Source organism: Manacus vitellinus, unplaced genomic scaffold, assembly GCF_001715985.3.
Source record: "Manacus vitellinus isolate BGI_N305 unplaced genomic scaffold, ASM171598v3 scaffold_1_pilon, whole genome shotgun sequence".
Lineage (NCBI taxonomy): Eukaryota > Metazoa > Chordata > Aves > Passeriformes > Pipridae > Manacus > Manacus vitellinus.
The window spans coordinates 34369389-34385659 of record NW_021939396.1 but is presented as its reverse complement, the minus strand read 5'-3'; the positions used below and the strand labels follow the sequence as shown (position 1 = coordinate 34385659).

The window sequence follows — 16271 nt, the reverse complement described above, 5'->3', positions numbered from 1 at the left end:
ACTTCAGTTTTTCAATGAACTAGAAAATAAATCTGTGGTCTTTGACCTCATTTTCTGTCTTTTCCCTGCTTATAGAAGAGAAACAGTATCTAGATGATTTACTAGATATGTGAGCCATTTGCATTTGACCCATTATATGAGCCATAATGCATTTTAAATTCTTTACAAACCTAGCTTTTGACTTTCCACCTCACTGAACTAGCATGTCTTCTCAGCAGCTTCACATGAACTGTCCTTCCAGCAAAAGGGATCAGCAAGAACACCAAACATCACACGAGGCCTCACCAGAGTTCAGTAATCCCAATCTCTGCCTCCCCTACCTGTATGAGAAATACCTGTCCAGCACATTTTACGACAGACTCCTGCCTTCTCCTATTCTCATTAGATTGGTAGAGCTGTTTTATAATCCAATTATGCAAAAAGCATTTTAGCTTTTCTCTACTAGCCATTAAAACTCTGCTACCTGAGAAAACAAGAGCATTAACAAGTTCTCTTTGCTATTAAATTACATGTACATTTTTAAGATCCATCCTCCAGGTTATCAGATTTTTTTCTACACCACAGCCTGGTCATGTTCAGCTAGGATACGTCCATTGTGTAAGTATATTCCTTTTTTGTGTCAATATGACAAATAAAAAAGCACTAAATGCAGTGACACACAGCCTTTGGGATCTTGAATAACCTGAATCATCTTTGCTTGTTCAGTCTCCTTCAGCACTATCCATCCTTTGTCCCCAGCACACTAGTCTTTTATCCAGGTAGCTGCTCCCTTAACACTACCTCTTTTCCCAGTACCTGTTTTCCCCGCACATAGCTATCACAGTTTTCTTTTCTAGAAGAATTGCCTACCAAAGGAAAAGTCTGTTTGGCATAAACATGTCCTGAGAAAACAATTTACTGCATTTTACTGAGTTTGCAGTAGTAGGTAGTCACTCTTTCAGATGTTCTTTAGCCATGTTAGACTAAAAATTAAAGAAAACAGTTGTCCAAATTGCTCCACTACATTTCTTATATACAGATACATTTTCCTTTCTTCATTTTTTTAGAGTGCACCCTTCATTCACCAGTTACTAGGAAAAAAAAAAGAAAGAAAGAAAGAAAAACACTAGCCACAAAAACCATCCCAGTACACTAGTAGACATTAAAGGAGTTTGTTGCAATCTATTAAGATATATCTATATTAACACACAAAAATACATACACATAAGTATATAAAAAAACATGCTTAAAACTCATATTTGGTTGTACTTTCAACATGTGATACAGTTATATATACTAGCAAGCATTTTAAAAAACATACTTAAAAAATAAAGATCAAGCAACCAACCTTTGCTTGTCCATTATAATCATCATCTAAAATGTTTGAAGAATTTGGAACAGTGATACCACGGAAAAAACGGGAAGATCTCAGGTATCGCTGGAAACTAAGCAACCTTCTCACATTTCTCGCAGACACAGAGACTTCGATTTCAGAATTTGCTACAAAAAACAAGAAAATAAACACTCTTGCTAAAAAACCTTTATCGAAAAGATGAGTGCTCAGGGAAGTCTGGTATACAGCCAATGCTTTTTTTTGGTATCAAACATTTCAGCCACAAATACAGATATTTTTATTAATAATAAATACAGAGCCAGGGTTTAGAAGAAAGTGTTCCGTGTAAGCACCCTGTGAAGAAAAACGAATATTTAAATCACAGCTGCAACATATCTTTTTAAGGAACTCTGTTATTGAAAGGACAGAAACATGATGGAAATTGTCTAAAAACACATAGCTACTGCAAACAAATTATTTTTTGAAAACTGCTCTCATTTATCCGTTTCTCTAACAAATCACATAAAATACGTACACCAGCAAGAGAATATCAGAAACTGCATGTTGGTACAGGAGATACAAGTAGGCTTTGAGCATATACAAGTAACTTCTACACAGATTTTAAAGCTCAGAAAATCTCTTAGCTCTACTACTGGCAAAATTTTAAACACATTCAAGTACTTCTGGTGCTTTTGCAGATAGTTACGTTCTTCTGGCAAACAAGTACCACCTTTATTTTCACAGCATATGCAAATCTCTTTCCCGGTACAGTGAAAACACAACAGAAAATTATTTTAACCTGTTTTCAAATATTAATCCAAATATTTTGCTTTATACTTACTAGGTTAACTGTTTATTCAGATGACTGATGCTAGCTTAGGTCCAATTCCACTTGATATACTTGAAGTGTTTGAGAAACCTGAAGATCAAACTATGCATAGCTACAATTTCTTTGTAACAAGTCAGATACTCTGATTTTGAAATACTGAAGGCCTTTACTTTCTTTTCAGCAGCACCCTAATGGCAGTTTTCTATAACCAAGAGCCAATAATCTTGATATTCACTCATTTTGCCTGAAATTACTTATGCTAAAAGAAAAAAAAATTAAAAAATAAGGTATTAAGGAACTCAATGCAAACAGGCTCTTCTCCAAAAATGCAGATCCTCAAAACCAACATGAGCTCAACTCTATAGTACAGATCTCTTCTTCTTCCAAGAACAAGGCATATTAGAAGTTGGTGAAGTAAGGAGTGACAACTTTTGTTCTTAAAAGTCAGTCTAAAATGCTGTACAGGGGAAGTTGTAGTCTTACTGAAAACTTCAATTAAAAGCCATAGCAACTTCTAGTGACAGCGGCTTAATCCTATGTAAAATAAATCTTATCTATTTAAATTCTTCTCCCTGCAGAAGTTCCAACTTACTTTCTGTTCTATGTTAGCTCATTAATATACCAATTTCCAAACCACAGTAATAAAACACCTCTAAACAGAACTGACAGTGGGATAAACACACAGTATCTAATCAAACGCAGCAGTGTTCCACATGAACAGGCTGTGCTAACAGAGATTAAACTGAGAAAACTGGAATATTCTTTCAGACATGCCTGAAACACTTTATCAAGACACTGAAATTCAGGGCTAACTCAGACAACTTCACATGAAATATCCTTCTTCAAGTTATCATACTCAAGGACAAGGGCACTTCCTCTGAAGACACTGATACATATATATATGTATACATATATATATGTATACATATATATATATATGTACTACATATGATAAAGGTAGCTTATAAAGCAATGTTCACATGTACAGCAGGCAAATAAATAGACTCTGTCAGGCTGCATTACTCTACCAATATTTCTAAGCACATTTGTTAACATGAGGTTACAATCTGAGCATTGCCAGGCTGCAGAACAGAGAATCAGGGAGCAATACATCTGCTGCTGTTAAAGGGGCATAGTTCTTCCCCCTCAACCTTGATCCAATCCCTTAAAATCCAAATTTGAAAACAAGCTGCTAGGTTGAAAAATAAAACAATATAATTGTAACTTGGGTCATAAAATGATCTAAAATATCCACAAAGTCACATACAAAAGCCAGGAACTTGACTAAATGTCAAAAAACCAAAATATTTAAAGTAGGAGAAATAATGCAGATACTTTTCTTGATCTCAAGTACTCTTCCACAGATCTAGAGTTAACAAAAACCTATTCTTGTTGTCATACTACAAACTAAGTTTCACTGTCACAGATGCCACATGTTAATTTTGACAGAACAGTATGATGTAGGTAATACAAGTAAAACAGCAGCTTCTGGCAGCAAAGAACAAAACAGAACACAGAAATGCAATAATCTGGCAGTACAGACATTCCACTTGTATTTGTAAGCCATTGTGGGGGGTTGCACATGGTCTTACTTCAGTATTTTTTCTGATGATGATGTGGGTACAGAGGCAAATTAATTGCTTGGTTTTCTGTGAAGCTTCATTATTCTGTAAAACATTATTATTCTTTATTTCACAATATGCTATTGAGACATTTAGCATGTTTAAACTCTCTAAATTATCACCTATTTGTATAGCTCATAAACTACTTTTACACATTAATCCTACTTTTTCTAGCCCTTGTTAAGAAAAAGGAAGAAAAAAAAGAGCACTGCTTCAGCTGATGCAATTCAAACAAACAGCAAAGCCTACATCATTCCAGCTTTCCCAGCAGCAATGCTGCTTATTACAAAACTTCTGGGGTTCATCTGGTCAAACTGCTCTTCTCAAGCAGGATCACTCAGACCACATTGTCCAGGACAGTGTCCCAGAGGCTTTTGAGTATCTCCCAGGATGGAGACTCCACAGTCTCCTTGGGCAACCTGTGCCAGCACTTGGTACCCCTCACAGTGGAAAAGTGTCTCCTGATGTTCAGAGGGAACCTCCTGGGTTTCAGTCTGTGCCATTGCCTCTGGTCCTGGCACTGGGCACCACTGAAAAGAGCCTGGCTCCATCATCCTTGCACCCTCCTTCAGGTATTTGTATACACGGGTGAGTTCCCCCACTCAGCCTTCTCTAACCTGAACAGTCCAAGCTCAGCCTTCTCTCATCAGCCCCTTAATCTTCCTGACTCTTTATGGGACTCTGGTATGTCCATGTCTTTCTTTTACAGGGGAGACCAGACCTGGACACAGGACTCCAGGTGAGGCCTCGCCAGTGCTGAATAAAGGAGCAGGATCACTTCCCTCTATCAGCTGGCACCATTCCTCCTAACGTAGCCCAGGATACCATTTGCTTTCTTTCCAACAAGGCCACATGGCTGGTTCATGTTCAATTTGGTGCCCACCAGAAGCCTCAGGTGCTTTTCAGCCAAGCTGGGGCTGTTCCTCCCCAGAGGCCGGGCTTTGCACTTCCCTTTGAACTACTAGTTATTGGACACGTATAGCCCAAGTTAAACAAACCTCAACTAAAAGTCTTTATGATTTAGATCTGCAATGATTAAAATAACTTCCAATTGAGAAAAGACATCTTGAGCCTTGCCATCCCCCTGCAGTTCCAGAACACCTCATGCGGGGGGACAACACCAACCCCAAAAGTAAATTTCTCTCCCTTTAACAGCTAAACATTTTCCACAAGACAATTCAGAACAGGCGAGTCAGCTGCGGAGGTTTGACAGGTTATTAATTTGAAAGGGAGGCTGAAACAGAAAATAGCTGGCTTTCAAGGAATGGGGTGGGAGGAAGACAGGTTCTTCAGCTGCAGGAACACTGATAGCAACCGTGCCTGCTGTTTCCTTTTCTTCACAGATAAATTATTATTAAGGATACACAAACCAACTGCTTTGTGGTTCCAGCAGACCAGCTAAGACCAGTTCATGGGAAGGACTGGTAAAATACAGTTGTGCAATGGAAACTTGGTATTTCCCTCCTGGCACATTAGTTCTCTTCATATGCATGATTAATATGAGAATGTCAGCCTACCTTCTCCTATCATGAGTCATGAAATGAGATGCTAATTTCGAAGACCCGACCAAATCAAGGTTCAATAATGTATTTATTATGGAAAGAAGGTGGTGAAGAATGAAGAGTGCTCATGAATAAGCATGCTGCAAAGACGTCCCTCCTCCCAGCCCAAACATCTTTCATTTGGAGCCTTCAGTGTGCTAAATGCCTTTCTAATATCCAATACTGACCATTTGCTCTTAAGGACAGCTTAGAGACAAATTAGAATGAGAAAATAAGTATGCCATTTACTGCCCTGAGAACTGAAAGAGAATGAAAGCAAAGTTGGGATGGCAGGCATGTTAAGAAGGATGCTGCAGCATTTGGAAGTGCTTTTGATGCAAGGAATCAGAACACAACCTGTAAGGTCTTTGTGCCTAGTCGACAGCAGCCATCCTATGACATTCTTCTTCTCGTTCCTTTTTAAGTTAGAGATATCACCCAAAATATTTTCCAATTTTTGGGGGGTTTTCTTTTTGTTTGTTTGATCAAAATTGTTATATTCTTGTTTATAAGCATCTTAAGTGAGATGCTGGTAAAATAAAATATTCCTTTCTCTAAAAAAAAAGTAATTCTGTTTACTAATATCAATTATTTTGCTAATGTTATGCATATACAGCAATAAAATAGTGCACGTTGCCTTCATGCAACAGATTTCATCTGTATTTCAAGACACTAATTTTAATCTCTCTTCCCACTCCCAATCTTTCAAGCATGTCACTCTTCACGAAAATCTAAAAAAAAGTTTTATCACATTTCACAGGGATATTAAATATTTATTTTTCTCATGCTGATATAAAAATACAAAGTGAAAACAAGTGATAATCACAGAATCATAATCATATCACTAAATCATATTCTGATAGATTTGCTCTCTGAATTTTTGCATCTTGCATATAGTAAGGACAGTCAACAAAAGGCAGAATGACAGCTTAATTAGGATTTGGTTTAATTTTTTATTAATGGAAAACCTAAATCCTAACAATATGCTTCAACTTTATTTTAATGCAAAGATAAAGACTCATACCCTCTGATGGGATCCTGGCTGAAACAAGGCTATCCAGTCTAAGAACTCTACCTCCATTTCTTCCCTGCTACAGCAAAAAAGGCAAATAGGAAATTATCCACAATAAAAATCACTGGTTTTTGCTATAATAAATAGAAAGAGCATAACTGAGGATCTCAGGTATCACTGCCACTAACAGAAAAAAGAAATTAAACAATATTTGAGAGGATGGATCTTATGTTTAATGTAAAACCTGAAGTTTGAGGCGCAGAGGCCCACCAGGAGATTTTTTCCTAAGAAGTATCACAGAAATATCTTCTTTTAGCAGAAGTAATCTCTCACGATTTTTCCGTATTAAGCCCAACTATGTATTTATCATTTTTACACATCAGATAATGACACTAAACATGACATCTGAAAGTTTCTACTACCTGTAAATATATACACTTGAAAGCAATATTCAATTTGTCACTTATAACCATCTTTCTAAAGTCTTAGAGGATACAAATAATTTCTATTTATGAATAATTTGAAAGGCTTATCTAGCATTTCATACCACTAGAGGGACCCATAAGCATTCTAATTTCCCATCTATCCCCCTCAAACCATTAAGAAATATATTATTTTAGATCCATGAACATTTTCTAAAAAATTAAGTCCTGTTATTTAACTCTTCTGTGAGTTTTCCACTCATGATTTGCAGTTTCAAGTAGTTTTTAAGACATTCTACTAAAGAATTATATAAAACTATGATTTCATTTGGAAGATACAATTTCAGCAAGGATTTTGAAGTTACATAGAAAGACTATTGGGGTCTAAATTACCTTATTATACTTCTTGTTTTCCTTATAAGCACTTTGAACCCCTGCTCAGCATCACTGTAAGGCACTACATCCCCTCTCCTGCTTAAATGAAAAAAATTAAGCCAGACTGTTTTGGCTTTAGTATATATCTGCTTATACAAACATTCATACATTTCTTTTCCAAATAGTAATGATCAATGGAAAATATGCTAAATCCTTATGCAGGTTAAGGATCAATGAAACAAAAATGGCTTTGCAAGTGTCTTCTGACTGAGTGGATTCAGAAAAAAATGTTAAGTCTCAAGAAACTCTGGTAATACTAAAATTATATTAAAAACTACAGTGGTTTTCAACAAATCTTCCCCGATGGAGGCAGAAAGAACTGCTAAATATCACCACTACCAAAGATAACGTCTTTCCTGAAGGACCTTACAGAATGAAATACTATTTGCTTTAGCAAAATATAGAGCCACAGAACCGTAGAATAATTTAGGTGGGAAGGGCCAGAAGAGATTTCTCAAAGTCCTTTAGTCCAGTTCTCTGCTCAAAGCAGAGCTAATTTGAGAGAAATTATTCAGAGTGCAGAGATTAGACTACTTCAGTATGAAATAAGTGCCAATTCTCCAATGGCACTGTAAGCCAATGCACAGCAGAAAAAGTGTAAAGAAAACGCTGTGAAAAGATATCTACAGGATTTTACTAATTTATCTCTCTTGAATTTTGGCTAATCTTAATATTTCTGTAAACACCTCAGGAAAGATACAAAATTAAGTAAATTATACAATGCCATTCCTCTGCTGGAATGAGTAATATTATGCAATAATCTCAGGACTAGGAAACTATATACAAGGCATAATCTTTCCATACCAATCTACTGAATCATAACCCCAGCAATCCTGCAATTGTGTACTTTTTTTTTTAAACCTGAACCCACCCACTGGGCAAGGCAAATCTGCAGCTCACAACAGCACAGTGTGAACCAATGAACTTCACTGAAGCAAAACATTTAGAGGAATATTATCAGAACACAAATACAGCCCTTACAAAATGGGTTATGCTGTGTTAATCGAGATACTGATGCTCCTGAAGGACAAGTACATGACACAATAATGGTTCCACTATTTTCCCAAAAGGATAATATATTCCAAACCATCACCAAATAATTTTCTTCATGTCTTATAAAAAAACCCACCTTTCTTCAGTGTCCTAGAAATCTCCAGTTCTACAATAATGGACAGTCAGAATCCTCAAGTAATACTTTTTAGCTATTTTCCACCACCAGAAATGAAAGAATAATTCAAAAGTAACACATCATGGTTAACAGAAAAAGAATTTCCTTTACCAGTCTGTATGACTGCAAATACAAAAGTCAAATTAGGAGCAGACATGAAAACAAAAGAATTCTCACATACTTTCCGTCAAATTATCCAGCATTAAAAAAAAAAAAGCTTTCAAAATAAGCTACTTGGAGAAGAAACACAATGGAGAGGTTCAAAAGAAAAGGGAAAAAGAAACCAGAATGTGTCTCTGTCTCCTTCTAAGGTCAAACTTACTTCAGCAATAAAACAGAGTGGTCTGTATCTGTGTAAGACTCCAGGGCACACACAGTGTTTTACAGAAACTCGTAAAGAAACTGTAGGTAAAACAACAATCTAGAACAGCAAAGAAAAAAAATAAACCTGTCCTGTACTCTCAGTTGGCAGCTTTTATCCCAAAATCTTCCTTAACCAAGCTCACTTCAAGCTCACTTTTCACTTCATGTTCATCTTCACTGTTTTCGTTTGGCTAAGGTTGTATTTAGAGCATTGTCTGTGACTTCCCCTTGTGGGACTGCATTCTCCACACTAAACCCAAGTCAAAATTTTGCTCATATTGAGAAAAACAATATATTTGAATAATCTGGATTGTGAATAATTAGAAGACCATTTCAGAATCCCATGCTTCACAGAAAGGCAGCTGTTGGAGAAATCTCTTGAGTACAAGCTTTTTACTTCTCAGTGCTGGTTTTTTCATAGGGAAACAAATTCATTCAACCTATGACCACACAGAAATCTTCTCGCATGACTTTACTCATTGTGAAACTCACCCTTCACAGTAGACTGTTGAACAAGACAATTACTTTTAACCATATTCAGCTTGGTAATTCCTCTGTTTTCCTAAAACTAAAAAGGGTATTCAAATTCACCTGGACCAGGCTCATTTTATCTCAATCTCTAGATGATATCAAAAGCAGGACTGGCTGCTGTTACACAAGGATTTTACAAATTGTTTAAAGCAATCAATTTGGATTTGCACTCCTCTCTCTTCTTTGACTTCTGGCCTCTCAGTCAAGGGGAATCTAAATTCACTGTGTAAGATAAAACTTTTCCAACAATTTGTGAGCAAAAAACTGAAAAGTTAAAAACATCATGGCAAACAGTAGATGCTGACATCTTTGTCAGATCTCAGAGTAGCATATAATATGTTACATGAACTATGATTTCCAAGTAAACTGTCTGAAGGTTGTATAATAAACTCAATAATTTCTTCAAGTGTTTGCCTTCTCAAGAAAGAGAACTAGATTTATTCATTACCTATAATAGTCTCCCTTTCTTTTCCCACTAAAAAGGCTTCATATACAACTGAAGAGAAGAACTGTCTAAGTCTCAATGAAGTCTTAAGTTCAAATCACGTTATTTTCTCTCCTATGTGAAGCACTATACCATATGCTAACATCTATCTGCTTCAAAATGGAGCCATATAGACACATACTGAATAACTCAAAAACCCCTTTCTTCTTTCCAAGACATTTTAACTCACGTGTCACATTCCCTTATCTAGAAAACACAAAATAGAGCCCCATGTGTTGGCAACATCACTATCTCCCCACAGAAGGATGCTCAGACGAGAGTGGCCCAAGAGAATTCTAAAAACCTTTTGACAAGGTCTTATTTATTTAGGGTCAGGCAAAACAGGAAAAGCACAAAGAAAAAAAGTTTCCTCTCCACAAACCCAAAAATATTTGGGTTTTTATCTATTTCTTCTGACTATAGCCAACAACCCTTTCCTAAAAAGGAAGCTTAAAAGTATTAATTTAGGTTGTATCTGCATAAGGCAGTTCCCAATATTTTTTCTGTTATCTTAATTATTCACTTGAGCTTTATTCCTTTTGGCTTCACTTCCTCAGTATAACATACTGTATACATAAATGAGCACTGCTTGTTTGTTTTTTTTTTCAGGTGAAATAGTGAGTGATTGGGGCACATTATATACTCCTGTTTGTGCACTTACCAATTCTTCTACCAAAGATTCTGTTTTGCATTAGCTTTTATCAACATATTCTGCCAATGCTGCAGACTGAATTATTGTCCGTGAAGTCTCAAGTAATGTGAAAAAAAAAAATTTTAAGTAATCATGTTAACTGTAGCCTACCTGTAAACCAGCAGGCAGGAAGAGTGGTTAACACCACTGAAAACACTTTTCAATAACTTCCCTGAAAACCAAACAGTACATGCTGCATCGTCACAGTGAATTGCAAAACTTCCTCCTTGTTACACATGGAGTTAAAAGTTCCACAGTCAAGTCAATAAAACGTTACAGTGCAGGCATTTTAATGTGCAGGTGTGATTTATATACATCCACTGAACAACCATTATATTTAAGGCCAAAATTTACTTCAGAGGAAGAAAGTTGTGTGCCTGCTCTCTCCTTTCCAGAAACAGTGGCTTTGAGCTGCTTTCTGAGTTTATGCCCATGGTCCTACACAGGCATAATCAACAGACCACAGTAACAGAAAAGCTACTAATTGATGATTCAACATTAACCAACTGCAAACCAACCGAGGAATACAGTCCTATCTTTCCCCACTCATCAGGAAGCAGTCTTATTCAAACAAAAATTTGTTAATTAAACTACTCCTCCTGGCTAGTTCCTGCAATTACCCATAAAAAGGTGACTTCTCGAACAACACGTAATATAGAAGGAAAATTACCACCCAACAAACTTAGGTTGATCACCAGTCAAATCCTGAATTTAAGAATTCTCAGATGACTCCCATACCACCATCTCTAGCAATAACAATAAAGATATTTTTTCAAGAATCTTTCCTCAAATTGAATTTCCTAGAAAAAGGTTACTGTTGAGAATACTTCTAGTCAAGTTAAAAACTTGCATATTCATGTGTCAATTACAGAACTATGGGATGAGGAATACAGAGGCTGAGCTTATAATGCTTAAGAAGATACAGAAGTGGTCTTAATAAGTAAGTGCTAAAAATTTTCTTCAGCAACACAAGATAAAGTTGCAAGTTAAAATAGTATAATGAAACAGAAGTGACTATTTAAAACAAATGCACACAACAGTAGCTTCCTGAAAACAGAATAAAGCATTTAAAATTCAGTACTCTTCAAACCTACCAATAAAATACAGGGTTAAGAGTCTACCAATAAAATATAGGAAAAGAGAACTGGTCGCAGATTATTAGCTGGACCTCCTGAAAGATGTTCAACTTCTTCTAAAAACATCATTGACACAAAAAGAAAATGCTGAACAACACAAATTAGCTAAGAAAAATACAAAACAGCAATAATGCTTCCACACTGTGACTGACAGCCAGTATATACAACATCTGCAAAACAGGTAAGCCATGATCTTTGCAAAATATTTAGTACCACACAATAAAGTTACTGGATGGTAGAAGAAAGTTACACTGAAACTATACAAACATGATGAAGGAAGCATATCCATGCATTACTGATGTTCAGGATACAGCTGTGGTGGGGAGGGAAAAAAAAAAGCGAGCATTCAGATGGTTTAGTTTGCTTTGGCTCCAGAAGAGACCCTTTTCAGTTCAGTCTTTGCCTCAAGGAAAGAAGAGCTGGCTGGCTCCTCTCACATGCTATTGCTCGTAAGGGTGAACATTTTTCAGTCATGTAGCTCGATGTGGCAAAATCAAATCCTTCTGGAGTTACCGGGAGAGGGCAGGGACAATACCCTAAAAATCAGGTCTAGTCTGATTCCCAGAACTTCTCTCGACTTGCAGTCTCATAGTATCATACTAAATTTGTTTTGCTTAAAACAATTAAGGAAACATTGATCAGGACTCAATTAGCATTGCAGAGAAAAAGAAAATATTTTACTGATTAATAAAATCCCACAATTACATTAATTAATAGATAACCCAGTGATATGGTGAGAGCTGGCTCTGAATTCCTTACTGATTTTGAAAGAAACTCCACAATACGGCAGGAGCCTGAAGTCGAAGAGCAACCCTGCAACAGGCTACAGTCCTGAAGTGCAAAAAATATGACTATAATATGGCAACTCTGAAAACTGCCACAGCAGTTGACTTGAGAGGGAAGCTATAGCCAAAGAATTTTTTGGGCCTCCTAGCAACATTCTTTGCTGTCATCAGACACCACAGGTGATGTTGCTAAAAGCTGGTGCCTATGCCTGAACAGGTAGGGGCAAGAAGAAAGGGTGTGAAAATCCTCTTCCTGATTAGTCATGATCTGCCTGATGCACAATCATCAGGATGGAAAGAAAAGTGTGATGAGGACCACAGAAAATAGTTAATTTGACAACAGCAATAATATCATACATTGACTGCCTTTTAACTGGTAGTTCTTTTACTACTCTGTTAGTATTTTCCCCTATCAGCATGAAATGCCACATATATATACATACACAAAAAGACATAGTTATGAACTTCATAAATTGCATGCTATTTCTAGAGAATTTATTATACTCAATCAGGACTTGAGATGAAATTCTTATCCTCTTTGTTGGAAAAATCAATATAGTACACTCTTCAAACTTTGTTTTCTCACCTATTGTTATGAAACTTTTGAATGAAACTAAAGAGTTTAAGAGTTTTAAATGTGATCTACTTTTTTAAAAGAGTAACTTCAGTTACAATCAGAGCATAAGACCAGTTTCTGCCACTCATTTTTATTAACAAGGTAATTAGAACAACCACACTTGTTATCATGAAATCAGCTTTTCTAAATCTCTCCATTGTATTCAGAATATTGGAACTGTGCTGATTCAGTGTTGGTATAGATACTTTATGACACTTAATACATTCAATATTGACATAATTTAATTAAGACTTAAATCCTCTGCACTTTCCCTGCATATTGGTTTGGTGGTTATTGAAACTTCATGTTACAACAACTACTGACAAATTTAGTTATAACATCACAGATAGATAATTTAACTTTTTTCTCTACAAAAATATTATTCTTGCAACACTTCTGAGAAAAAATGATTCCTAAAACACATAATCAAAAAAATTTAGTCTGCTGTTTTCCTGTAACACTTTAAGATTTATATTTGTCCAAAAATTTAAGCCCTAGCTACATGTTTGAGTAGACGTAATGTTAATTGATTATGATGAGGTCAAAGCACATTGATATCTACTGTAAGTCTATTCAAGCACCATCCTAGACAGGGCCTTTCTGCTGCTGCATAAAAGCAGGAAATTATTCCCCTCAACTGATTGTGTCTGTCAAGTGAGCACACACACCAGTAGCTGGATATAAGACAGTCTTCATTTCCACAGGGATTCAGGTTTAAATTCAATGAGTTTAAACTAAATTTTTAGAAACAAAAATTTAGCAGTGAGGATTGTCCTCTTCTATTTTTGGTAATGAGCTAGCATGAAGGATTTTCCTAAGTATAAAAAATGGTCTTGCTATAAAAGCTGCTATCTTTTAGAGGCTCAGTAGTTAAAATTGATGGAAGCCTTTGTGTATTTGTAATTTATCTGCTTTTAAATACTTACAGTGAAAAATACGGAAATCAATGTATGGATGAGAACCTCTTCTCTCTGTTTCAAATCCTGCCCGACTTCTTACTCGCACATCTCCTAGAAACAGGGTCAAGAGTGAAATAAAAGTGTGGAAGAGTGGCAGAGATAAAATGCAAATGAACATAGCCTGGAGGGGTAAAGATTCATGTACTTAATGGAGGAGAGTAATTCAAACAATAGGCCTACTTCAATGCTTTTTGTTTTAAAGGTGGAATTCAAAACAAAGTTTGAAGACTTGTTAAACATGCAATCACATGCTTTCTCGTCAAAATCTCTCCTGCCTAAGCATACGTTGCCAGAAGCATGTGATAAGCATTCAGATGAAATTAGGAAGAGCTTGCTACACCAGTATGGTAAAAATGCACCTTAATATGACAGAAAACACAAACATTTAAAAGTCGATTTGTTCCTCAGTAACACACATAAAACGATAACATTTTATAAAATACAAAAAAGATTCAACTTCTAGAAATGGTAGCTTTTAGCAAATAAGCTAGTTAAAATATGGTTTTATTTTACATAATAGAATATTTTCCCACTAGCATTTACTTACTTGTGCTCAGCTGTTTGAATATTACACAAGAGCCTATTAAAATACCAAAACTCAGTATTAAAATTTTATCAAACTATTTTGCACTGTAATTAGCTTCAACCTGAATCTTTTAGCATGCTAGTTGATTTCTACTTATCCATTTTACCAACTGAAAGCTGATCAGTATTCTTTCATTAGGTACTCGTATGCATTAATATAAGTAGTTCACTTCGATTAAAAGCTTTCACTTAAAATCCTTTTGCAATTACAAATTTGGACAAATCTTTGAGGATCAAATGCAATAGTGTTTCCTCAAATCCTAACAAAAAGTTAAATTGAAGATGTGCAAATGTTCTGGTTTCTAATTATGAAAATCCTTCAAGTGTAGTATTCTCCTCACCTCAAACACAGCGCTTTTTATATGAATCCAAAATAAGTAATTAACAAAAGCAACTATGACTGAGTTTATAAAAACAAAATAAAAATCTAGCTATTTAATTTCCGGCAAGTAATAGACACCTTGAAAGTATTTTTCCCTTCTTTTATTTCCAACCAGCTAATCTGTAATGCTGAAGCAGGCAACTTGTCAGAAAATAGCTAAAGATACTGACTTAAGCTTTTAATGCTCAACAGGCATCTTTGTAGAGATACATATCTATAAACACTGACATACCTATAGTGATACACTTGACATGAATGTTATCTTGTGAACCAGGCTGGAAGGACCACAAAAAGGTAAGCAGGTCCAGGGCTCCCCAAATACTGGGTGTAAAATTTGTATAACAGTAAAAACATACTAAATACATGTGCCTTTCAGTAATTAGCCCTTTTATTGTTTGAAACTGAAAACCTTAAATGAGCTGCAAGGGAAAGTAACCTGACAATATATTACTTAAAAATGCTTCAAGCATTCATTTGAACAGAGTGTAAGAGACTTGTCTCCTTCCCGGCAATACAGAGGCAGCAGATTGTAGAAGTCTTCTGTTAGGCAAAAGCAACTGGTGAATTTTATTTACAAAATAAATTAATGAAAAGGAAAAAGAGAGGAAACTTTGGAAGAGAGGAAGCGAATGCATTAGTAGCTGTGTATGAAAATATCAGTTTACACGGAGGCAAATTCAACTTTCGTTACCTTTCACTCACATTTATCTGGGTAATCAGGCATAGCTACAGCTGCGTGAATGAGTTCACCAGCTGAATTAAAAGAAAAAAGACTTTTTTAGTTGAGCTAATTTTTTACAGAAAATGTGATATAGATTTTGTGAATTATATTTAGTTTTCAAGGCAGTTCTTTACTTTCAAAATTTACAAACCGCAACATAAATCAACAAATAGTTTCAGTCAATGTACAACTAGGTTTTGGCAAACAATTTACTTGTTTTAAGTATCAAGAATAGGAAAAATTCACAGAAAAATACCTGAAGACCAACATGGAATTCTGCAAACAAAAAACCAAGCAGATTCACCTGATAAATGATGTCCAGAAAATTTCTCTGTGCTTTGTTCTTTTTTATTTACTAGTACCTTGCCTAACAGTATGGACAGAATAAGTATCCCTGTTACCCTTGAAATGCCTGCAGTGTTGAGGATTTTGAGTAGGAAAACACGAAAAACTGTCTACAAGTGAAATGCAGAAGTGCAACTAACTACATTGTTTTTAACAGGAATTACTAGAACATCTATTTACAGGAATATTTAGCCAAAAGAAGAAATTATATATTATAAATGCACATCACAAAGTAACAAAAAGGCAACTGTAATAAGATACAGCTAAAATGAGTGTATTTAGTTGCCTACATAAGGAATGAGAAATTCCAGCAAGGAAAGCAAAATATTTTC

General features: G+C 35.7%; 1 protein-coding gene across 5 annotated transcripts in view; it reads right to left on the bottom strand.

The window, feature by feature from the left end:
- The window catches only part of PDE7A (phosphodiesterase 7A), a 42259-nt gene that overhangs the window by 14353 nt on the left and 11635 nt on the right, over nucleotides 1-16271 (bottom strand). For 2 of the 5 annotated variants that reach the window (XM_018079814.2, XM_029959275.1), the window contains 3 exons: nucleotides 14454-14486; nucleotides 13874-13957; nucleotides 1328-1479 (listed from right to left, as the gene is read on the bottom strand). In XM_018079814.2, coding sequence (XP_017935303.1) covers nucleotides 1328-1479; nucleotides 13874-13957; nucleotides 14454-14486 — 269 coding nt within the window. Of the gene's footprint in view, nucleotides 1-1327; nucleotides 1480-13873; nucleotides 13958-14453; nucleotides 14487-15575; nucleotides 15894-16271 lie in introns of those variants that run through there. The other 3 variants (XM_018079829.1, XM_008934404.3, XM_018079833.1) reach the window with 3 other exon arrangements.